Raw genomic sequence first — 24,767 nt, 5'->3', positions numbered from 1 at the left:
GTTTTGAAGGAGTTGCTTTGGTGGATAGAAACCAACAATCTGACACAGGGTGTACCATTCGAACCACTAGCCCCAAGCCGCTGCGTAACAACGGATGCGTCGTTGACGGGATGGGGTGCGCATTGCGACGACCATTGTGTCCAAGGGAGATGGACGTGTTTCCAGATCAGACAACATATCAACTACCTAGAACTGATGGCGGTGTTCCTAGCTTTAAAGGCATTCCAGCCGCAGTTGCGAGGGTCGGTGGTCCAAATAACATTGGACAACACGACGGCAATTGCCTACATCAATTGCCAAAGGGGGACAGTCTCCATATCACTATGCCTCCTTGTTCAAAGAATATGGAATTGGTGCGTTCTTCAGGTCATCTATCCGACTGCACTCCACATAAGAGGCGTAGACAATCACTTGGCCGACAGCCTCAGCGGGATTATGGATTACAACCAGGGGCACGAGTGGGAGATAAAGACTTCTTACTTCCGAAAGATTTTCAGCACCTGAGGGGTTCCCACGACGGATTTATTTGCAACATATGCCAACAAAAAGTGTGCAAACTATTGCTCGCGTGCAGGCGTTTGACAAGGGTCCCTGGGGGATGCGTTCCAACACACGTGGAGTGTGGGCCTTCTTTATATCTTCCCACCGCTGCCAATGATAGGACGGGCGTTGGGGCAGATTATTCGGGACAGAGCAAACTGCATACTACTGACACCATGGTGGCCATGCCAACCGTGGTTTACACCGCTTCTGCAGTTGTCACAGGGGACTTATCTCAGGCTCCCGCAGGCGTCAGATCTGTTGCAAAGAGAACAGGGACAAGTCTTGCACCCAGAGGTTCACGCGCTAAAGATGACAGCCTGGATGATCGCTCAGTGAAGGATATCCTACTCAATAGTAGGAGGCAATCCACACGCAGGAATTACGCAAGCAAGTGGAATCGCTTTAGAACCAATATGAAGAGTAGAGGGGTTAGGCCTTTACAGGCCACTTCTCGGGACGTATTGCCATACCTAACCTCCTTGAAGCTAAAAGGCTTGGCTAACGTGTCTATAAAGATATATTTGGCGGCCATTTCAGCGAACCACAGAGGTTGGGATGTGGCGACTGTGTTCTCCCATCCAGATTGTAAGCGCTTCATGAAGGTGTTAAATAATTTATGTCCGCCTGTGCGGCGGCCAATGGAACAATGGAGTTTGTCCTTGGTTTTATCGGCTTTGACAGAGGGGCCATTTGAGCCCTTGGCGACTGTACCCCTCAGAATGATAACATTAAAGACCACTTTCTTGTTGTCAATCACATCTGCTAAGCGGGTGGGTGAGCTAACTGCTCTCCAGGTAGATAAACCGTACACTCAGTTCTATCCTCACAAAGTGGTCATGAGATTGGACCTGCGTTTTCGCACTAAGATTGTGTCTGACTTCCATATTAACCAGGAGGTCGTGTTACCCACCTTCTTTCAAAATGCAGAGACACCACTGGAAATAGCGCTCCATTCCTTGGATGTGAGAAGGGCCCTCTTGTTTTATTTACAAAGAACACAGAGTTTCAGGAAAACAAGGAGACTCTTTATAGGATTCAAAGGGAAATGCAAGGGCTGCTGAATTTCTAGGCAGCGCCTGGCACATTGGTTGGTGGAGACTATTTGCCTAGCATATAAATGTCAGGGAGCTGCCCCACCAAAGACTGTGAGTACGCACGCGACTAGGGCATATGCAGCATCGGTGGCCCACTTGTCAGGCATTAAGATGTCGGATATCTGCATGGCGGCCACATGGTCGTCACAGCTGCCGTTCATCAAACACTATGCTTTGGATTTGAGGATGGCAAAAGACGCGGATTTCGGGAGGAATGTTCTAAAAAGGGTGTTAGCATGAGCTAGGGTTTACTGCACCCACCTCCTAGAGGGAAAGCTAGCTAATCACCCATTCCTTATGACCACAACGGATCACGATCCAGATATACAGATTGCTTACCTGTAACTTAAGATCTGGAAGTGATTTGTTGTAGTCATAAGCCCCTCCCAACCATCCCCGCTGCAGTACTACTTGAAAGTAAGTAACATCAAAGTTCAACTTGCGGATCGTCACTATGGGCGGTCTGCGAGAAACTGGGAAATGGACGCCCCAATGCCTCTTTTAATGACTTGACACGGCATGTGCAGGCGGGAGGGGGCGTCACGAGGAGCTACTCAATCAGCCCGCGAGGTCCCTGCACAGGCGCAGAACCCATTCCTTATGACTACAACGGATCACTTCCAGATCTTAAGTTACAGGTAAGCTACCTGTATTTAAACATCAGATTCTGTTACTGAATAAAGGATATCAAATTTTTAATGGAGGAATTGAATAAACATTTATGTAAATGTAAATTAAGATTAAAGCAGTTATTTTAAACACAATACAAAACACAAGAGTATGGTAAAAGCTGTGTTGCAGAAATGTATACTTGTTTCATAGTACGAATGTGTGTGTCCACCCCAACCCCGCTTTCATTTTCTATAGATTACACTGATCTGGCCATGAGCACTGTGACACAGATGCAAGCTGTTCCATACACAGGCTCTTTCAGTCTGCTTTATTACCAGCTCCAAAAACTAACAGGTGTGTGATTGAACCCAAATCCCTTCAAAGTTTACTTCTGTATTCTAGCTAATAAGTTGTAATATGCAGCCTGGTTTTGAAAACTTTTAAGCAATTAAAGAAGCAGAAGTGATGACCATACAGTAAGATAATGGGCATTGTAGTGATCAGCCTCCCCTCCCCCTAAAGATTTAACTGGAAGTTAACCCTGTCTTGACTGACAGGCTGGTGAATTCCAGGGCTCAGCCAGTCAGTACACCAGGTGGGTGGGACCTAGGGAGCTGTTGCCAAGAAGAAGGGAGTTATTTGTTAGAAGAAGCTTGGCTGGAGATGCTGAGAAGGACATGTGGCCATGGAGGTTGGCTGCAGGAGAATACCTCTGCAGATCCTTGAAAGACAGGAGGGCAGGAAGCTTGAATTCTCATCAAACCTCCCGGCTTGACTATTGCAATGCGCTCTACGTGGGGCTGCCTTTGTACGTAGTCCGGAAACTTCAGTTAGTTCAGAATGCGGCAGCCAGATTGGTCTCTGGGGCAACCCGGAGAGACCATATGATGCCTGTTTTAAAACAGTTACACTGGCTGCCAATATGTTTCCGGGCAAAATACAAAGTGCTGGTTATTGCCTTTAAAGCCCTGAACGGCTTGGGTCCAAGATATCTTAGAGAGCGCCTTCTTTTACATGATCCCCACTGCATGTTAAGGTCATCTGGGGAGGTCCGTCTCCAGTTGTCACCGGTTCGTTTGGTGACGACTCAGAGGCGGGCCTTCTCTGTAGCTGCGCCTGGGCTGTGGAATGCACTCCCAGCGGAAATTCGTAATCTTGATTCTTTACTGTCCTTCAAGAGAGCCCTTAAAACCTATCTGTTTGGCCTGGCCTTTCAGGGTTTTTAATTAGTTTTAATTGTTTTAATACCTGGTTTTCAGGGTTTTAATTGTTTTGATAGTTTAATTGTTTTTTAAGTTGTTTTAAATTGGTATTTATATTTGTATCTCTGTTTTAATTGTTTTTAATGTTTCCTGTTTTAATTGTAAACCGCCCTGAGCCATTTCGGAAGGGCGGTATAAAAATCAAATAAATAAATAAATAATCAGGAGTGGTGAGTTCAAGGCAAGGAGCCAGGGCTTTGGCTCCAGGAAAATTAATTTAGGGAAACGTTTGTTTAGTTAGTCTTCACATTAGAAGTTATATTTCTTTGGTGTGTGTGTGTGCTTTTTCATATTCCTGATACTGTTCTATTATTGTTTACCTGTAAAGTAATTAAAATAAGAAACACTAGCCTACGCCCACCCTACCGAGGGGGTTGCAAAAGACTCTATAAACATTTAAGCTTGCATTTAGACAACCTATTTTTGTAATCCTACTAAGTATTCTTAACTCTATTTAAAGCTGAGAAAGCCCCAGACGGAAGAAGTTTGTAGTAATTGAATACAACTGTATTTTAGTTCTTTTCTTTTTACAAGCCTCTCTGAGTTGGTTTTTAACTGAGGCGGGGGGAGCGAAGGGGGATTCCTCTGGTGCAAACACGTCCTCAAATGATCAGAAGGTATTCGTTTTCTCACCACGTGCAGACTTGCACATGGAAGATTTTTGTACTTATCCAATAGCAAAAGAAAGAAAGTTTTCCCTGGGATTCCACCCCAAGCCCAGGGAGGTTCAAGCTCTGTCAATAAATAGGGGTGGTGGCAGCAGCATTTTAAACTTACCAGGAATATAGAATAGTTTTAGGAGAAGCCTAGCCAGGAAGCTCAGCAGAGATGCTTCAGCATTTCTTTCCCTCACGTGAGCTTGCTCTGAGACAAAGGCTTCAATCTGCGACAGTCATGAAAGAAAGTAAGGCATTTCTTTGGAGATATCAGTGCCTTTCAAACCTGAGATTCTTCAGAAGCTCACCAAAAATTTTTTAATAAGAAGATTATTACAATGCCATTAAACAATGGCAGACATGCAAGGGTGACTCCAGAGGGGGAGCAGGCAGTGGGGGGCAAATGCCCCCCAGACAAATTCTCCCCCCACCTGCCCTCTATTTCTGTTCCAGAAATCTAATACGTGGGACACAGAGTACCCACCTTTTTTTTCTTTTTTCTGGTACTGCCACTGCAGACAAGCCGTAGAAAAGACAACTTACCCATCCTCCTTCTGCAGTTTGCAGCTGCAAGGGAGTATTTCACATTCTAAAACCATTTTCAGGTAATGTGCACGTGCTGCTTGAGTTCAAATAGACTCAAGTAGGCTTTGCAAACTGAGAGTACATCATGGAATGCGTCCTGGAGTTCTCTGAAATGCAGACGAATTCCTTGGCAAACACTGGTAGAAAATTTGAAAACCACAACTGTAGTTCTTTGTCCAGTGTTCAGTTTTATTTCTTTGCTTTCTTCAGACATGCTGCAATGCTTGTAAATTAAGTCATTGTAGACATCTGTCAGACTGCCTTCCTCGTTTACATCCCTGTTAGCAATCTTTGAATAGTCTCATTTAGTCTTTGTGGAAAGAAGGCAAAGGGAAATATGAAGCTTCTAGCATAATACTAATGTTGTGCATTGAAATTTCATACGATAACATAATTGGTCAAGAACAAAAGTGGGGGAAGCCAATACATTTGGCCTAATGAATACAAAGAGCTAAAACATGTTGTTTGCCAGTACAAGTGCTTTCCCAAGAAGGTTGTATCTGTTCTCACAGAACAGATTGCATTGTATGATTCACACAACATGCAGTGTGTGATTCACACAAAAGTCCCTTTCCAAAGGAGTATGTCAGGGACATATTTCTGGAAGGCACAGAACAGTATGTCTGACCCATATTTGTTTTACACTTTGCTTTATTTTTTGCTGTTCTTATATTTGATTAGCAATGTTAATCAATTGGTAAATAAATAGGTAGCACTCAGAGACTAATTGAAAAGATCATAATTTATTTTTGCTGTTTGGATATTTGTCATTTTTCAAGGTGATGTAAAAGAAATAGAAGTCCAGGACAAGCCAGCCCTGAAGGTTTTTAAAACCATTACTGTGGTCCAAGAACCAGGCATGGTGGTGCTTGAGGTAAGTATGGGTATAATAAAGACATCTTTCTAATTGTTTTAGTATCTTATGAGTGGTCTTGACAAAATAGGAATGATTTTTGTATTCTGCTGTATGTCAGCCTAAAGTGGCAATGACTTCTAGGTCTGACCCCCACCTCCGCTTTCCATCTTATCTTTGGTGTCATCAGTCATTGTGTGATGCTTGTTATTTCTGTAACAGACATTCACAATGGACCAGTGCAGGTGTAACATTTAGAAGCTTTTGACTGTGCTTTTACCTTTTAAGCGCTCACATGCAGGCTGCAGGTTTGCATTGTCTAGTCCAACTTTCCTTCTATTCCCAATCCTTCCCTTGCTAGGTTTGACTACAGTTAAGAATTGTAATTGGCACTAGAATTAACTAAAATTAATGCTGACTTTATTTCCCTCTTAACGAGAATTTGAAATGGGTTTCAAAATCTCTTGAAGAGACAAAGATTCCTGAAACAGAATTCCAGTTATTTATATATACTTCCCATGATGATTATGATATGATGATTGAGTAGCCTTAATTTTATCACTCTCTGCCTTTTTCCCCCAGTGGGTAGCAAATCCTGCTAATGATATGTATGCAGACACTGTAACAACAGTGATACTGGAAGTTCAGTCAAATCCCAAAATTCATAAAGGTATGCAACCTGGTTTATTTATACAGATAGTATATGCTAACATTTATGTGTTGTCAAAAAGAACAGGTGAACTAATCTATATTACAAAGTACTGCCCTATGATGCAGTGATCATAAGAAGCTATGTGCTCACATCCAGGGTCCTCTTCAGCAGTGGAGCATGGGAGGCAGGAGCATTTTTTTGCTCATCTCTACTGCCTCCAGAAGTGCTCCATACCTTCTAGAAGCATGTCCCTGAGGGTTGCACAATCCTCAGGGACATATTTCTGGAGGCTGAGAAGATCATTAAAAAACCACTGCTCTGCTGAGGAGGCCTTTAGTTGCAATAAGAACAGCCTCTTGCTGTGAAGATACAGCCTCTGCTGTGTGCTGCTCTGGATGTCCTCCTCCCAATTTATCTTCACTGAAACAAATTGGAAGCTATGCTTTTAACTAAACAGAACTGTATATATAATCTGTCCTCTTACAGTGAAACAGAATTTGGGGGGACATGTTAAATTAAACATTATTGTTAAATGAAGTCAGTTTCATGTGCAATTAATATATGAATACACCTGAATTTAACTGATTTCAATAAAATAATGTCTCTTAAGAATTATTCATTATTGGAACAATTCAGAGTACTAGGAAACTCAGCTCTGTTGAAGAAAATTAAAGTTTGTAATAACAACGTTGTTGTTTTTGCATAGGTGGGTGCTCCTCAAAGTGTGGGCACTTTTTGCTGTCTTGCACAAGAATGCAACTACTTTTCAGAGATCACCTGCAATTCTGAGTTCTCTGCTAGAGTGGAAATGCAAACACTTGATCCTCAGCGATGTGTTTCCACTCTAACAGAGCACTCTGGAATTCATGTGAGCTCTGAAAAGTATTTGCGCCCTTGCACAAGAGTGAAAAAGCCCGTGGTTTGGGGAGTGTGCACATCAGTGCAGCAGCTGGCACTGTGTGATGGAAATATTAGGAGAAGCCATGAACCATTGTTCCAGATGTTGGCCTCTGGGCCCCTCAAGGTTCTCTCTTTCTTGCTAAGTATATACAATCATCATACTTGTCTATAACCTGAGGTGCTTTTATGAGCACACAAATTATAGCAAGGAGCTGAAATGTGGCTTGTTTTTTCCCTCCACACCATTATATGAATTATAAGACCACTGTTTAAATAAAGTTATTAATGAAACTAGATTAGATCTTAAAGAACTTGGTATTATTTGCTAAAGGTTTCTTTGTCTTTGATAACCTGAAATCAGTTACACTGTAACAAATGGGAACTAAATTGGATTGTTAAATCTGTTTTTAGCTGCAGTACATAAAATTCCTAAAAAGGTAGACATGGATGCATATCATAAGAAGATGGAAATCATGCTTCAGTAAGTTCTGACATCACATTACAGGGGGGAAAGTGCTCACTAGCCATATATCTGATAATTTGTTACACTTTAATACATTGTATTTACTTATTTATTATTATTTATATCTATATTTATAAATCCTCTTTTTCCAAGTGGCCCCAAGGTAGTGTATAGTATATTTTAAAACATGTTTTCCAAAGCTCCGCAGTGATATCCTGTGTGTTCTGGGCACTATTATGCTTGCATTTCTGGCCCACATTTGTATATACAAGGGTGGTCAGCCAATTAACAATCCTTTTAATAGATTAATCAGTCAAAAGTAAATAAGTTTGTATTTTGCCCACACTTCAGGTTAAGTGTCTTTTTTCAAGAAAGTATAATATAGCTTTCAACTCAGTAAACTAAATTTACCACTCACTGTTAGAAAGAAGGAAAAGGCATCTTTAGTACTTTCCCCCCATTCTCTGTTCTCAGTAACACACCAGAACCAAATTTTCTTCTTCTTCAGTCCACCCTGTTGATAATCATTGTATGTCATTGTGTGTCTCTAAAATGTTTGATTAATCTACAAATAAAACTATTTAAAGTTTGCAGCCCTTGTTTATTTATTTTTTATTATTTATTTATTTATTTGATTTATATACCACCCTTCCAAAATGGCTCAGGGCGGTTTACAGTTAAAACAAACCACTAAAACAGTAAAGAGATAAAACAAATTAAAAATAATATAACAACTAACAATTTAAAAACATTTTAAAGCAACAATTAAACCATTACAGTAATTTAAAAAACTGAAATCAGGTTTTAAATTTTAAAATAAACCAGATTTTTAAATCCCCAAAATTTAGGATGCTGAGTAAGCTTGGGTGAAGAGATGGGTTTTCAGGTGTTTTTTGAAAATTGCCAGAGATGGGGAAGATCGTGTCTCAGCAGAGAGCGCATTCCACAATCTCGGGGCAGCGACTGAGAAAGGCCCGTCTCTGTGTAGCCACCAAACGAGTTGGTGGTAACTGGAGACAAACCTCCTCAGATGACCTCAATGGGCGGTGGGGCTCATAATGAAGAAGACGCTTTCTTAGATACCCGGAGCCTAAGCCGTTTAGGGCTTTGTAAGTTATAACTAGCACTTTGTATTTGTCCGGAAACCTATTGGCAGCCAGTGTAACTCCATCAGTAAAGGAGTAACATGGTCTCTCCAAGATGACCCAGAGACCAACCTGGCTGCCGCATTCTGAACCAACTGAAGTTTCCGGACTACAGACAAAGGCAGCCCTACGTAGAGCGCATACAAAAGTCCAGTCTGGAGGTTACCAACAGATGTACCACAGTTTTGAGGTCATTGATCTCGAGAAACGGGCACAGCTGGCGTATCAGCCGGAGCTGATAAAAAGCACCCCTGGCCACCACCTCAACTTGAGAAACCAGGGAGAGATGTGAATCCAGAAGTACTCCCAGACTGCAAACCTGTTCCTTTTGGGAAGTGTGACCCCATCTAGAACAGGTAGATCAAAATCGTCTCTAGAGTTCTGACCCTGCACAATAAGTACCTCCATCTTATCTGGATTCAGCTTCAGTTAATTCTCCCTCATCCAGCCCATTACTGTTTCCAGGCAGACATTTGGAGAGGATATGCCAGCTCCTGAAGAAGTTGGCATGGAGAAGTGGATCTGGGTGTCATCAGCGTACTGGTAACACCCAGCTCCAAATCCCCTGATGATCTCTCCCAGCGGATTCATGTAGATGTTAAAAAGCATTGGAGAAAGTACGGAGCCTTGAGGTACGCCATACTTAAGTTCAGATCTCGAAGAGCAACAGTCTCCAATTGACACCATCTGGAATCTGTCCGAGAGGTAGGAGTGGAACCACTGTAAAACAGTGCCTCCCACCCCGAACACTCTCAGACGTTCCAGAAGGATACTATGGTCAATAGTATCGAAAGCCACCGAGAGATCAAAAGGACCAACAGAGTCACACTTCCTCTGTCAATTCCCAATTGGAGATCATCCATCAGGCCGACCAAGGCAGTCTTCACCCCATAGCCCGCCCGAAAGCCAGTTTGAAATGGGTCTAGATAAAAATTTCCTCCAAGACCGCCTGGAGCTGAGAGGCCACCACCTTCTCAGTTACCTTGCCCAGCCATGGGAGGTTGGAAACGCCTATAATTGCTCACCTCTGAGGGATCTAATGCAGGCTTCTTTAGAAGAGGTCTTATGATTGCCTCCTTAAGATAAGGAGGCATTCTGTCCTCCCTCAGAGAAGCATTTATGATTTCCACCAGGCTTTCTACAATAGCCTCCCTGCTAGATCGAACAAGCCATGTTGGACAAGGGTCAAGAGAACAAGTAGTAGGCCTCACCGCCCCAAGCAGCTTGTCCACATCCTCAGGAGTCACAAACTGAAACCGATCCAGACAAATCACATAAGAGGAGTTGCCGGACACCTCCAGTTCAGGCATCAAATTAACTGTGGAGTCTCCATCTAGAATGGCCCGAATCCGAGAGATTTTATCTACAAAAAACTCTTTAAACACATCACAGCGGGTAACTGATGACTCCAAATTCTGGTTCAAGGGATGGGGGGCAGATACCAGTCTCCTCACAACCCTGAACAACTCCACTGGGCGTGAACTCGCAGAGGCAATACGGGCAGAAAAGAAACACTTCTTTCCAGTACGTATTGCCTGAGCGTAGACCACCCTGATCAGAGTAAAAGACCAAATCAAGCATGTGACCTGCAATATGCATCGGTCCAGAGACCACTTGGGATAGGTCCATAGTTGTCATGGCTGCTATGAACTCCTGAGCTGTCCCAGACAAATTGGTCCCAAAATGAACATTGAAGTCCCCCAGCACCAAAAGTCTGGGAGACTCCAACGCAAGTTGCGCGACCAGGTCCGTGAGCTCAGTAAGGGATTCCGTTGGGCAGCGGGGCGATCGGTACACCAACAGAAGTTCCAATCTATCCCTGGTCCCCAAACTTAAATACACACATTCAATATGGTCCGATACCCTAACAGGGACCCTGGTGAGGGAGATGTTATCCTTATAGACAACAGCGACTCCCCCTCCCCACCCACGTCCCCTCACCTGCTCCTCTACAGAATATCCTGGAGGGAGAAGCTGGGACCAGACTGGACCACTAGCCTCCCCCAACCAAGTCTCGGTAATACATACCAGGTCAGCCCCCTCATCCATAATCAAATCATGGATGAGTTCAGGTTTATTTTGGACAGACCTGGCATTGTTTACACTTTATATGTTTCATTTGTGTAATAAACCATTATACAATAAAATAAGCAGAAATATTCTAGCAATATTTAATTAGTATCATCCAGACCAAAACTCGTGCAAATGGAAAACATTCTGCTTATGCAAGGGGAGGACGGGGTGATTTTCACCTGATCCCCTCTGGCTCCCCCCAAAATATGTCCCTGAGGGTTAGGGAGCTCTCAGGGACATTTTCAGGGGGCACAGAGCTACAGAAGGAAGAGGGAGTTGTTGAAAATTACTCCACACCTTGCTTGAGTGGGATATATTCTGTTCACACCAGTTTTAGTCTGGATGCTGTCTAGTATTTAAAATCTAAAATGTAATGAATTTAACATTCAAGAAAAGTTATTCCACCCCCCACCCTTTGCATACTGCATTTCTGAATCCTAACACAGTCCTACCAAACTTAAGCACTTTAAACTCCCATATATTTCAGTGAGAAATGATTAAACGTGCTTAACACTTCTGTTTGTAATTGGAATGCTTGTAATTTACATATTTAAAATGCATAAATAGTCCAGTCATTTTAGGTAAATTTTTAGAAAAAAATCAAAGTTTTGAAAATTGGTACAGATGTTGAAGACACTGTTTTAAATAACATATAAAAGTCCTGATTGTTATGAGTTGACTTTTGGCTGCCATCTTGGAAAATGACCACCAGAAATCATTTATTGCATATGTCTCACAAACTGTTGCTCTGGGAAAATGTTAAACACACAAAAATTGTAGAGCATCAAATTCTCTATAAAATGTGGTATTCAGTGTAGATTTCAACCAATAGTTTTGCTATAAAGTGAAGGTTTCTGTGGAATGCTACTTCATGGTGACTGTGCCATCCCTATTTTTTTGGCTGCAGCTCACTCATATAAACTTTTCCTACAAAACCAAACTGAAATATAATTAAGGAACATGAAATTTACTGTAAGTCACAGTGAAGAAGGAAAGTCCAGCATTGCCATTGACATTCTGATTTAGATTATAGTCATTGACATTGACATTCTGATTTAAATGAAGGTGAAGTCCCTGAGTAAAGTTATGAATTTGATACCCAGTACAAACCAAGCTGTGAAGAAAATAAGATGTTTCTAAACTGCAGCTTGTAGATTAGGCCTAATGGACTATCACATTAAAAAAACCACATGCCAATACTCTACCTCAGAGTAGTGTGGAAATGAGTATGTAGGAGGCATGTTTCATGAACTGCATGCACTCTGTCCTCCATGCATTCCTTGAATCATGTAGCAAAACTTAAAGAGTGAAAACCCCTCTTGTGACTGACAGTGAATTTCATGCTCCTTAATTATATTTAAGTTTGGTTTTGCAGAAAAGGTTTATATGAGTGAGCTGCAGACAAACAAATTGTTCTAGTAAGAACTAATCTGCCAACTTTCCTTTCACTATCCCTACAACTGTAACAAATTTGGTCCAAATCAGTTCCCACTTGCACCTGAAACTTTCATGGGTCTGCCATCTTGAATCAGGGTAGGTGACATCATTACAAACTACGCCCTTGAGCTGTTCCTGTGTGTCTCTACACCTGTAGCGAATTTTGTTCAAATCAGTTAGGCGATTCATATGTTAGACCAATTGTGCCTCAATGTTCACAGTCCGCCATTATGAATGGGGGTGGATGACATAAACACAAACTATGCTGTTGAGGTGTCCCTTTGTGTCTTTCACTACAACTGTACTAAATTTGGACTGGCTAGATGACAAATTAGTCCACTTGTGCCTCGAATGTTTACGTGTCTGCCATCTTGAATTGGGATGGATTACATCATCACAAACTATGCCATTGAGGTGTCCCTATCTGTCCCTACAACTTTACCCAATTTGGTTCATATTGGTCTACACATGGAATGCTAGGTGATCTCAGAAGCCTACTGGAAAATAGGCTGAAAACAGGGATGGTGCATTTTCCATGAAGTAGCATACAATGGAAACCTTTACTTTATGGCATAAATCTTGGTTGAATCTACATTGAATACCACAACTTTATGGAGAATTTGGTGCTGTACAATTTTCATATTTAACATTTTCCAATTGGAGCAATTGTTTGTGTGATATATGCAGGAAATGGAAATCTGTTTGAAACAGAAAGTTTGCATACTTATTCCCCCAAGAATAGGTATATAAATTAGTTTGCTGCTAAAGTGCATTAATAATGATGAGCCTTTGTTTGTAGGGACATATTTGGAGAAGACTGTGTAAGTGCAAAGGAAGATAATGTTCTAAGTGTCACAGTGGATGGAAAAACAGCAAATCTTTCATTGGATACTCGGGTATTTACAGTTTAATTTGATACTAATGTTTTTTATGCAGCTAATTCCACAAGATATTTTGGAATCTATTGCTTAAATATGTATTTTGATCTCTATTATAATAAATATAGAAGTGCTTTTCAGAATTCTTTCACTTAATACTTGATTTCCACTTCATTTCTCTAGTAGTAGTAGTAGGAAATGGAATGTTAGAGATTGTGTAAAAGTATTTCTTAAATTTTACTCCACTTTCCAAAGTTCTAAGAGCAGCTTAAGTGTGCGCGCATATGTATGTGTGTACATACACAAAGTTCAGTACTCTGAAGAATTGTAGTACTTGTGTGTTACATAAATCCATTGTTTTGGGGTTGGATGTCAAGATGCTTCTGCATTAAGAACAAGTAGTGCTGTACTATATTAGACCTCTGATAAGGATCTTGCTGTAGGCAAGAGAAAATCATCCAAACATTATTCATTTCAGCATCGATGTATTGAACAGATTGAGTAGCTTACCATCCCGAAGAAAAAATAGTTGGAAGAGGAAGAATGAATGATTCTTAATAATTTGCTGTGAGAAGTACAAAGTTCACTCTCCTTTCTCGCCCCAAGTCGTAACTGTGCTTAGTGACTGACTAATAGGAGTGTGCACGGTTCGGTCCGGCACAATAGAACAGACCGCCGGACCGGTCCGGCGGTCTGGATGGGCGGGGGACTGTGACTTTAAGTGGGGGGGTGGTAGTACTTACCCCCGCCGCTCTTCCCCCTCCGGCGTTGTTCCTTGGAAAAATCTTCTTGGGGCGGCAGAGGTCCTCCCTGCTGCCCTTGCCCCCGTCGTTGTTAGTTAAGGCTTTAACAGAGACGAGCGCTAGCGGCGCCCGTGCGCGCTCGTCTCTGACGCTGCCGTGCACGCGCCGCATACATCACATATGCGGCGCGCGGCAGCGTCAGAGACGAGCGCGCACGCCGCGCAGGGCGCATGCACCCCGCTAGTGCTCGTCTCTGTTAAAGCCTTAACTAACGACGACGGGGGCAGGGGTGGCAGGGAGGACCTCTGCCGCCCCAACAAGATTTTTCCAAGGAACAGCGCCGGAGGGGGAAGAGCGGCGGCGGGGGGTAAGTACTACCACCCCCCCTGCTTAAAGTCACAGTCCCCCCTGCTGGACCGGGGGGGGGGGACTCCGAACCATGCACACCCTGACTGACTAACAGGTGCTCTCTATTATAGTTTAATTCAGAAATCTCATATTGCAGGTGTCTGGGTAACCTTGACAGGGTTAAGCTGAATTTAACTGAAGAATGAACTGATCGTAGTATTAGTTCCAGGTTTTATGACACTAATCAAGTGCCCAATCAGACTCGCTTAAGGCAGTCTACAACAGTGGAACCATATGAGAACATCTAGATCCAGATTGCTACAGGCTCATACAAAGAGTCTTCTGATACCTCATCACATTTTTACATGTCTTTAAACAGCTGCAGCTGATCCATATTTTGTATCACACACTGTCATTTGAAACTCCCTTCAATTTCAAAAGCAGTTTGCCATGTGCTGTGTAAAGGCCAGGCGGGGCGGGGAGTCTGAAGTCTCTTGAAGTCTGAACTCGTAGAACTTTAGAGTGTGTGAGTGCGTGTGTGAAAGACATTTGTTTTAATTGACTGGATTGTAAGCAATGTCTTCTCCTGGGTGGAGCCACTTTATATTCTTTAAGATACAAATGAGCAAACCTTTATATTGGTTCTGTTCTGTTCTTATCTTCTAGACGGTTGACCATGAACCTGGATGTGAAGATGATGATGAAACTCTTCGGGAAATGGTGGAGTTGGCTGCGCAGCGACTCTATGATGCCCTCACCCCTGTACACTAAACTGATTGATTTTGTCTATATTGGGGACTATAGAATAATTTTTACTATTCTGTTTATTCTCACCATTTTTAAAAAAAATAAATTTTGTTCCGGAACAAATTATATTTACTTATTTCTTAATCATAAGACTGCTTTGTCTCAATGTGGGCAAATTATAATTGCAGCTTCCTGTATGTATAACAGGCAAATCATGTATAAAGAGTAGGCAGATATATGCTCTTATATAATCTGAAACAATATTTTAGGGAATGCTGATGCTACAATGAAATTGGATGGTGGCTGCATATTTTAATTGCATTTTAAAATATTTGTGTTGATAATGGACTGAATACAAACTCATGAAGTTGCCAGAGAAATGTCAGCATGCACAGGGGGCTTTGGAAGCTCTGCTTTTGGTGTCCAGGTATCCACTGCACTGGACAGTGCTCATTCTGAAACACAGGGGACTTTGAAGAATCAGGTTTTGATGCAGCAGTAGGACCCAACTTGGAGGGGGGAAATGGAGAAGTCCTAGAGCACATGTGAGGATAATTGCATGCAGAGACAGACAGGAGCACATGCACACAGCTCTTTAGATTCAAATGGTATTTTATGGCCTCATTTGGTTAACTTAGCAGTCTTTTACAGAAGAGCAGTGGTTATAGACCCAAATGTAGCAGCAGAATGTAATGTGATCTTGTATCCCCCTGATTCCAATAGACTTCAGAACTGCAGCCTCTCAGTCTGACCAAATCTATTCAATGGAAGTAAATCTACCGAAATGAATTTGTATTAACAATGTTTGGAAACTGGTCCTAGTTTCCTTTTTATACTCCTTGTTCAAAACACAAACATGTCATTCATAACAAGGGGCCAAAAACTGGGTAGTCATGCTAGTTCTGGATTCTGGAAGAGTTAGTTCTCTTATGGTAGAGAAAATAACAAAGAAGAGGTCTGTGTCAAGTTAAAAGATGTAACTACACAGAACCTTGGGAAGAGTCGTATGTATGTTGGTAACACTTTGTTTTCTTCTATGCATGCTGATGATGGCCTGGTCTATCCCTGTCTAGATTGTTTTTCCTGTTAAACTGGAAAGAGGACGTACACACGTGGACAAATGTGTTGGTACCCCTCCACAAAAAAAGAACCCACAATTGTCTCTGAAATAACTTGAAACCAACAAAAGTAATTGTCACCAATTATTGTTTATTCCACATTTAACAAAAATCAGACTGCTTTAGAGTTTTGATGCAACAGAATATTTCAAATAACACAAATGAAAATGGCATGGACAAAAAGGATGGGACCCTTAACCTAATATTTTGTTGCACAACCTTTAGAGGCAATCACTGCAAACAAGTGATTCCTGTAGTTCTCAATGAGATTTCTGCACCTGTCGTTTGGCCCACTCTTTCTGAGCAAACTGCTCCAGCTGTGTCAGGTTTGAAGGGTGCCTTCTCCAGACTGCATGTTTCAGTTCTTTCCATAGATGTTCGATAGGATTCAAATCAGGGCTCATAGAAGGCCACTTCAGAATAGTCCAATCTTTTGTTTGTTTTTTAATATTTATATCCTGCTCTTCAAGGAGCCCAGAGCGATGTACTACATACTTAGGTTTCTCCTCACAACAACTCCGTGAAGTAGGTTAAGTTGAGAGAGAAGTGACTGGCCTAGAGTCACCCAGCAAGTATCATGGCTGAATGGGGATTTGAACTTGGGTCTCGCTGGTCCTAGTACAGCACTCTAACCACTACACCACACTGGCTGTCTTGTTCTTAGCCAGTCTTGAGTGCTTTAAGCTGTGTGTTTTGGGTCATTATCCTGTTGGAGGATCCACAACCTGCGACAGCTTTCTGACACTGGGCAGTATGTTTCGCTCCAGAATGTCTGGATAGTCTTGAGATCTCATTGTTCCCTGCACAGACTCAAGGTGCCCCATGCCAGACGCAGCAAAGCAGCCCCAAAACATAACCGAGCCTCCTCCATGTTTCACAGTAGGTATGGTGTTTTTTTCTTTGAAAGCTTCATTTTTTAATCTGTGGACATAGAGCTGATGTGACTTGCCAAAAAGCTCCAGTTTCATCTCATCTGTCCAAAGGACATTCTCCCAGAAGCATTGTGGCTTGTCAATATGCATTTTAGCAAATTCCAGTCTGGCTCTTTTATGTTTTTCTTTCAACAGTGGAGTTCTCCTGGGTCTTCTTCCATTGAGCCCACTGTCACTCAAAAAGTGACGGATGGTGCAGTCAGATACTGATGGACCTTGACCTTGGAGTTCAGCTTGTATCTCTTTGGAAGTTGTCCTTGGCTTTTTGTCTACCATTCTCACTATCCTTCTGCCCATTCTGAGGTCAGTTTTCTCCTGCAGCCACATCCAGGGAGGTTGGCTACAGTCCCATGGATCTTGAACTTCTTAATCATATTTGCAACTGTTGTCACAGGAGCATCAAACTGCTTGGAGATGGTCTTATGGCCTTTGCCTTTAACATGCTTATCTAGCATTTCCTTTCTGATCTCCTCAGACAACTCTCTCCTTTGCTTTCTCTGGTCCATGTTCATTGTGGGACACAGGATGATACCAAACAGCAGAGTGACTACTTTTCTCCATTTAAATAGGCTGAATGGCTGATTGCACAATTGGAGACGTGTGATACTAATGAAAGAAAACAGTTAATTTGAAAAATCACTCTAATCCAATTATTTATGATCTTTTCTAGGGGTACCAACAAATGTGTCCAGGCCACTTTAGAATATCTTTGTAGAATAAGCAATATTTTCTCTTTTCACACTTGCTTTGCTTTACTCGATGACTTATCAAAGGCATGCAGGTATACATGGAACAATTGCTTTTCATTTAATCATTTTTCAGGAGGCATAAAACACTTTTTGAATGAGCTGTAAGGGTACCAACAAATTTGTCCATGTGTGTACTTCAAAATGTGTTAAATGTGAGCATTGTGTAGCTACTTACTCAGGGATTGCAGGACTCTTAAAAATCTCATTCCTAAGAGGTATACTCAGCTGTTGCAAAGGGACAGCCTCCCCCCGTCCCACCCCCATCCCGGTAACAGCAGTAGTGGTGAAATCTCAACTTCCTGCTGATTGGAAAATGTACTCCAGTACTGTTGCAAGTACTTCAATATGTTCCTAGGTGCTATGCATTTCTGCAGTTGTCATGGGTACCAGGTTTAGATATAGTAAATAAGTGAAAGAACCATTGTCTTGTGTCTAGCATTACCAGGTTAATGAGACAGGATGCCTGTGGCTTAGGAAGTTGTGTGCAACAGGTAAGACGTTTGGAAGATACAGTTGTTTTTATCATGTTGCTATTTTTGAGAATTATTACTTATTAAAATCTTCTATTCCCCTTTTAAACAAAGCCAAACTGTACTGCTTCTTTCCATCTAATCTGCATCTTCAAATGTGAGACATGCACAAGCTGAACTCTAACTCTTAATAAGCTCCATTGAACATAGTGAGAGTTCTTTCCAAAGTATAGAATTCCAGAGTTATGGAATCTCTGCTCCATAGAGCATCATAATCATCTTGTCATGCTCTGAGACAACCTGCTGTATTTATTTGTTTGTTTGTTATATTTATCTACTGCCCCAAACCTATGTCTCTGGGTGGTCTACTCAACATAAAACAGTTTAAAACCGCAACTGCAGTTAAAATGCTTGTGTGAATAAATGTGTCTTTAAAAACATTTTTAAAGCTGTCAGAGATGAGGAGGCTTTTTTCCAGCAGGGAACACATTCCAAAGTCCTGGGACAGTAATGAAGGCCTGTCCCTGAGTAGCCACTGGATGAGCTGATGGCAACTGTAGATGGACCTCACTGGATGATCTCAATGGGCGACGGGGCTCATAGTGAAGAAGATGTTATCTTAAATACTCTGGGCCTAAGTCGTTTAGGGCTTTATGGGTTATAACCGGCACCTTGTATTTTGCCTGGAAACATATTGGTAGCCAGTGTAGTTCTTTAAATATAGGAGTAAAGTAGTCTCTTCAAGAGGACTCTAGAGCAGGGATTCTCAACATTGGGTCCTCAGATGTTGCTGGACTTCAACTCCCATAATCTCAAACCAAAGACCAATGGGGCTGGGGATTATGGGAGTTGAAGTCCAATAACATCTGGGGACCCAACGTTGAGAATCCCTGCTCTAGAGACCAACCTGGCGGCTACATTTTGTACCAGTTGCAACTTGCAGTTTCTGGACTATGTACAAGGGCAATCCCACACAGAGCACATTGCAGTAGCCACGTCTGGAGGTTACCAGCATATGTATTACTATTTTGAAGTTGTTTAGAAATGGACACATATCAGCCACCTACATAGTCGCCCACATTACTGCTGCTTATATGCCATAGCTCCTTTCCCCTACTTGTCACCATCCAGTGGTCCATACAGATGGCAAATTGTCTCTGAATCTATAAGGAGACAGCTACTCTAGAGAAATGACTTGGGTAGAGCTACCTACCAGAGGAACATGGGCATTAAGCAGTTTTTGTTTTATGTTTTAAGCATGTTGTGAGCCGCCTCATATCTTCAGCAAGTAAGGTTTAAATTGTAGGGGTTTTTTCTTTTTCTTTTTAAAAGTAGTCCTCCCCCTGCCCACCGCAACCCTGCTCCCGTGTCATGTTGTGTGACATTTGAGCCTTTCTTAGTACTCCTTTTGTAAGAAAAAAATCCCCGCTTAATGTGTGTCAGGCTGCTATTAAAAGTACAGAAGCAGTGCCAATAATGCACGTAGTGGGATCCAACAGGACTTTTCTGATGCATTTGCTTGCTTGTTTTTTTTGGTTGGGAGCTTGATAAATAAAATAGAGAGCCTAATGGCCTGCACCTTTAGACTTGGACACTTCTCAAATTCACAGCTCACTGCCATAGTGAAGAGTCTTTAGGCGCAGTTCCCCTGCTTGTGGGATGCCAGAGAAGTATCCTTGGGGCTAGCCTGATCTTGATCTTTGACCTTTGCAAAGCTGGGAGGAGAGCTGGTCTACCAGTAGCAAGCATGAATTGCCCCTTTTGCAATTCATGCAAAGCAGGGTCTGTCCTGGTTTGCATTTGAATGGGAGACTACATGTTAGCACACTAAGATATTCCCCTGAGGGGATCAGGCCTCTCTGAGAGCGCTTGCATGCTTGCATGCAGGTTTCAGTTTCTCTCCTGGCTTCTCCAAGATAGGGCTGAGGGAGACTTCTGCCTGCAACCTTGGAGAAGCAGCTGCCAGTCTGTGTAGACAATACTGAGCTAGATGGACTGACTGGGTAGAAGGCACTGGAGGCTTCCTATGTCTTAATGGCCTAGACCTCCCAGCTTGTAATGTAGCTAGTTTTCATTCCAAGCCTTAATGTAGTATCTATCTATCTATCTTCTATATTATTATTTCTCCAAGACGGGCCATGCGTGGCTTCTAGGAAGGAGGCGATTGGCTGTTTTCCAAGACGGGCCATGCCTGTGGTGGGAAGGAGGTGATTGGCTGAGTTTGCAAGCAGAAGCACCTGATTGGGCAGTGGGGATTCCATATGCAGAGAGGGAAAAGGAGCCTGTGAGAGCAGAAGCACCATGGTGATTGGGCAGTGGGGATTCCCTATGCAGATAAGGAGGAGGGGCCTGTGATGGTTAAGGTCAGTTGGAATGCAGCTGTTACTGGTTGGAAGATGTTCCTTGTTCCGCTTGACTGGTTAACTTGCTCATGGGTTAAGCCCTAAACAGACTTAAATGTTATATCACAGTTTATTTTGTTTAAATGCAGTTTGAAATATGTAGCTGTTCATTTTGTTGTGTTTTTAAAATGATATTTAAAATGTGAACTTCCCTGTTTTCCATCAAAAATGTTTGTTTAAATGTTAACTGTGACTGATGCTAATTTCAGGGGAGCTGTGGGTGTGTATATGTGTGTATGTTTCTATGGGTGCCCAGAGATGCTTCTGTGAAGATTCTGTTCCTGAGAATTTTATTTCTGTTCAGTTCTGTTTCTATTAGGCTTTGTGTGAAATTCCACATTTTGTTAAAATGCAGAGGGTATTCTGCCTTTCTGCCTATTTGTTTTGCTGATGGGTGTGTTTTTTTGTCATATATGTGAGAGTGTCTTGGTGAGAGGCTAGGTTGTATATATATGCTGAAGAAAGGGCGAGTTCTGTCCACTCCATTTTCCCAAATGTCTGATTGTGTGTGTCCTTGCCATTCAGATGCAATTGTTTTTGCCAAATGTGATTTTATACTGAAGTATTGGCTTATGGTGATTTCCTTATTACAAACTTGTAATACTTTCTTGAGCTAAAGAGAGCTTGGAGAAAAGCTTTGTATTAATGTATACTTTTAATTTTCTTTATATTTTCTGTATGGCCTATGGCTGTAATGAAATTGCTTGACTGAAAAGAGGGGGCTCTTAGATTCCTCTAACTCTGTTTTAGTTGTTTTTGTATAGACTGTACATGGAAAAGTGTTTCCAACATGGAGTTGGACAAATGCTAAATTATGACTGGAGTGTAGTCTCCCCACTCCAAATATTGAGTGAAAAGGAAGATCTCTGAACAGCAACTTGTCATTGTGGGTAAGAAGGAAAAGAGATTTTAAGTCAGATAGTCAAATGCAGTTATTGTTTTATATTTTTGTAATATGTATGAAATGTTTCTGCTAATTGATTTTGCTGTAAACTATTATCAATGGGTCTGAGGCTTAAAATTTATAAATTTGTCCCACCGCCAACCCTGCTTTGCTTTCACAGGGAACTTTAGGACTCCAGATTATTTATACCAAGTAGCAGAGAGTTCAAAAGGACCGGTTTGCATTTTACCTGGAAAACCTCCCAGCTTTAAAAGGGATCAAGTTTTTGTAACCCACACCCTGTTTTCACAGCTCCTGATTAGAGATTTGATAATAAATTGTGTTTATCACAGGCTTCACTTTTCTGCAAGACTATGGACAATGCATTTTTTTTTAATTAAAGAAGCCTGTTTGTTTCATGAGACTTTAGACCTCGCAAAAGAGATTTTAAAGGTATAGTATTTTTGTTTGGGGCAAGGACTACTTCTTTTATAGGTTTTTATGAGGATATTGTTGCCCTACCAAGCTTGCTAGTGATGAGGCTGAAGACGGAGAGCTGGAACACTACCTACACATGGCTTAGATGGGGGCAGTGAAAATCCCAAAGGCCAGATGTCACTGAAGAATCATGAAGTCAGATACACTGGATGGAGATTGATTGCCCTGACAGAAGTCTGTAAGTATGTAGGCAGCCAACGTAGTGGTTAGAGTGCTGGACTAGGGCCAGGGAGACCTGAGTCTGAATCCTCATTCGACCACACTGCTGGGTGACACTGGGCCAGCTATTTAAACGGCCTGGCCTGCTTTGAAGGATTGTTGTGAAAAGAAAAAAAACTTATGTAGTACACGCTCTGGACTTTTCGGGAGAACAGCTGGATATTCGAGCACTGGAGTTTATGTTGTGGCCTCTCGAGTGATAAGACTGTTTGACCTGTCAGATTTTAATGCCTTTATAGTCACAAACCCACAAGGGGGTATGGATGTGAACATTATTATTTTCTCTTTTTGATTTTCATTGTTTTTGCCTCCTGCTCAGGATTGCTCATCAGGTGAAGTAAATGAGGACATTATCTTCTGTTTTGGACTTCGGGGGGAGAAAAGAGGGCAAGCAGGAAAACAAAAACATAAATTGAAAAGAAAATGCCAAAAGATCAAATTGAAAATAGCCTCAGGTTTATTTATTGTATTGGGCTACTCATGAACTCAGTTTCAGCATGTTGTCCCTACCCAGGGGAGGGAAATTGGTAATACATGCATCTGTCTTTTATTTCTAGCATAAGCAGGATTGCCTTGAACTGTCTCTCCCGAGAGGGATGTCTTTCTGTTACAGACCAAAGCAGTGGTCAAGTGAGAGAGAGAGGAGCTTTCAGAAGAAACGGCAGTGTGACAGACCGGGCTAACTATCATCAGCAACAGCTGCTTCCTGAGGGGGGTTCACCATTTGCATTCCCAGTCCAGGCCAATGATGACGGAACATCCATCAGCTGCCCTGTCTTGTGTTCGAGGAAAAGGCCGTGATGCAGGTTTCTTGTTCCTGATCCTCCTGCATCCCAGAGTGCTATAGTTAAAGATTTGATGCCAAATATCTGAAGAAGGCCTGAAGGCTAACAGGCCAGCCAGATATTATACGACATTATTCCACATTGCCCATGGGGGGGGGGCAAGGCTCTCAAGCACATGGACATCTGAGCTTGTCTATGAACACTAGCCAAACAAGCCGTGCTTGCCTAGCCAAAACTAACACTGAGCTCCGCACAGCAGTGTACCAAAATCGGCTAGCACTTGACTATCTGCTAGCAATGGAGGGTGGTGTGTGTGGAAAATTCAACCTGTCTAATTGTTGTATCCAGATCAATGACCAAGGGAAGGCCATAGAGGAAATCACTGATCGGATGCGCAAAATAGCTCATGTTCCAGTCCAGAACTGGGAAGGCCTAGCCACCCCCGATTGGTTTGAAAATTGGTTTGAGTACTTTGGAGGTTTGAAAACCATGGCGGGAGGAGTTCTGATATTGCTTTTTGGTTGTTTATTGATGCTTTGTTTATTACCCCTGTTTATCTCTTTGGGACGAGAGGCCGTTGAGAGAATAGTAAGAAAAGAAACTGCCCCCCATATAATGGCTATGGATACAAGGTTCCACAAGAAGAGAAGCCATAAAAAGGCTTCTAAGGGGGGAGATGTGGAATGGAAAATGCCTTTTCAGAAAGCTGCTTTGTCATTGCTTTGTAGAAAGTGTGTTTGCAAGTCAGTGCCTCTGTGGGATGGGAAAGTACAGACCAAAAGGTAGTGTTAAGTCAGCTATCTGCCCAGAGCAGAATAAGTGGGGGTTTGCAGCAGCGGGGAGAGACAGGCTCCCCTGAATAGTAACTGTATTGTTCTAGGAATGTGAAGGCTTCTTCTATTAATTAATTATCTCTCTGCTGTGAAATAGAAACTTAGAGCGCAAAGTCCAGCCTCTATGCAAGCATATGTACGAATGTAATGAACTGATTGGTTCTTTGGGGCTGAATGTTGACGCCTAATTGTGTAGTAATGCCAAATTATAAAAACTTGTGACCCAGGCAGCTGGGCATGTCTCTCAGGTTTTACCGTGAGGTACTGGGAGCGTCACCAGCGCTGGTTTTCAATAAACGGTGATTTTGCTTCCTTCAATCATCCTTTGTTTGCCTGGTTTGTGGTTCTGAGGAATTTGTTGGCCCTCAGGTAACAGTTAAGGTCAGTTGGAATGCAGCTGTTACTGGTCGGAAGATGTTCTGGATATAAAAGGACAGCAGGCAGGGGTCTGCAAAAAGACAGGTCCTGAGGGAGGAAAGAGCCCCTTCAGGAGGAGGAGGATGCCGCCGTGTAAATGAACAAAATCTGTTGACTCAGGGAGGGAGGGAGGAAAAACATGGAGGGAGGAGAGAGAAAGAGAAAAAGAAGGAAGGGGGAAGAGAGAAAGAAGGGAGGGCCAGGGACGGGCCTGAGCCTGTCAGCAGCCTGAGGGGAAGCAGCACTGGCAGCAAGGAAGGGTCCAGGCAACCACTGCTGCTGTTTGGGGCTACTGAGGCCATTGTCAGAGGGAGGCAGGCAGGCAGGCAAGGGACGGGCCTGGGCCTGTCAGCGGCCTGAGGGGAACGAGCGAGCAGCCACGGTGGTGGCAGCAGTGAGGAACGGCCCAGTCAAGCACTGCTTCTGCTCCTGAAGGGAGGAGCAGGAGAGGGACTCGGGTGAGGGTGGGG

General features: G+C 42.6%; 1 protein-coding gene across 2 annotated transcripts in view; it reads left to right on the top strand.

The window, feature by feature from the left end:
- The window catches only part of CPSF3 (cleavage and polyadenylation specific factor 3), a 52,638-nt gene extending 28,440 nt beyond the window's left edge, over nucleotides 1-24,198 (top strand). For both annotated transcript variants that reach the window (XM_053285745.1, XM_053285747.1), the window contains exons 13-18: nucleotides 2,505-2,603; nucleotides 5,532-5,626; nucleotides 6,188-6,275; nucleotides 7,569-7,638; nucleotides 13,075-13,171; nucleotides 14,911-24,198. In XM_053285745.1, the coding sequence (XP_053141720.1) occupies nucleotides 2,505-2,603; nucleotides 5,532-5,626; nucleotides 6,188-6,275; nucleotides 7,569-7,638; nucleotides 13,075-13,171; nucleotides 14,911-15,015 (554 nt within the window). In that variant the 3' untranslated portion in view covers nucleotides 15,016-24,198. The remainder of the gene's footprint in view (nucleotides 1-2,504; nucleotides 2,604-5,531; nucleotides 5,627-6,187; nucleotides 6,276-7,568; nucleotides 7,639-13,074; nucleotides 13,172-14,910) is intronic.
- Nucleotides 24,199-24,767: the final 569 nt, after the last annotated feature.

The sequence above is a fragment of the Hemicordylus capensis genome, chromosome 1 (assembly GCF_027244095.1).
Source record: "Hemicordylus capensis ecotype Gifberg chromosome 1, rHemCap1.1.pri, whole genome shotgun sequence".
Taxonomy (NCBI): Eukaryota; Metazoa; Chordata; class Lepidosauria; order Squamata; family Cordylidae; genus Hemicordylus; species Hemicordylus capensis.
Note: the sequence above shows the minus strand (reverse complement) of the source record. Positions and strands in the feature narration are given on the sequence as shown.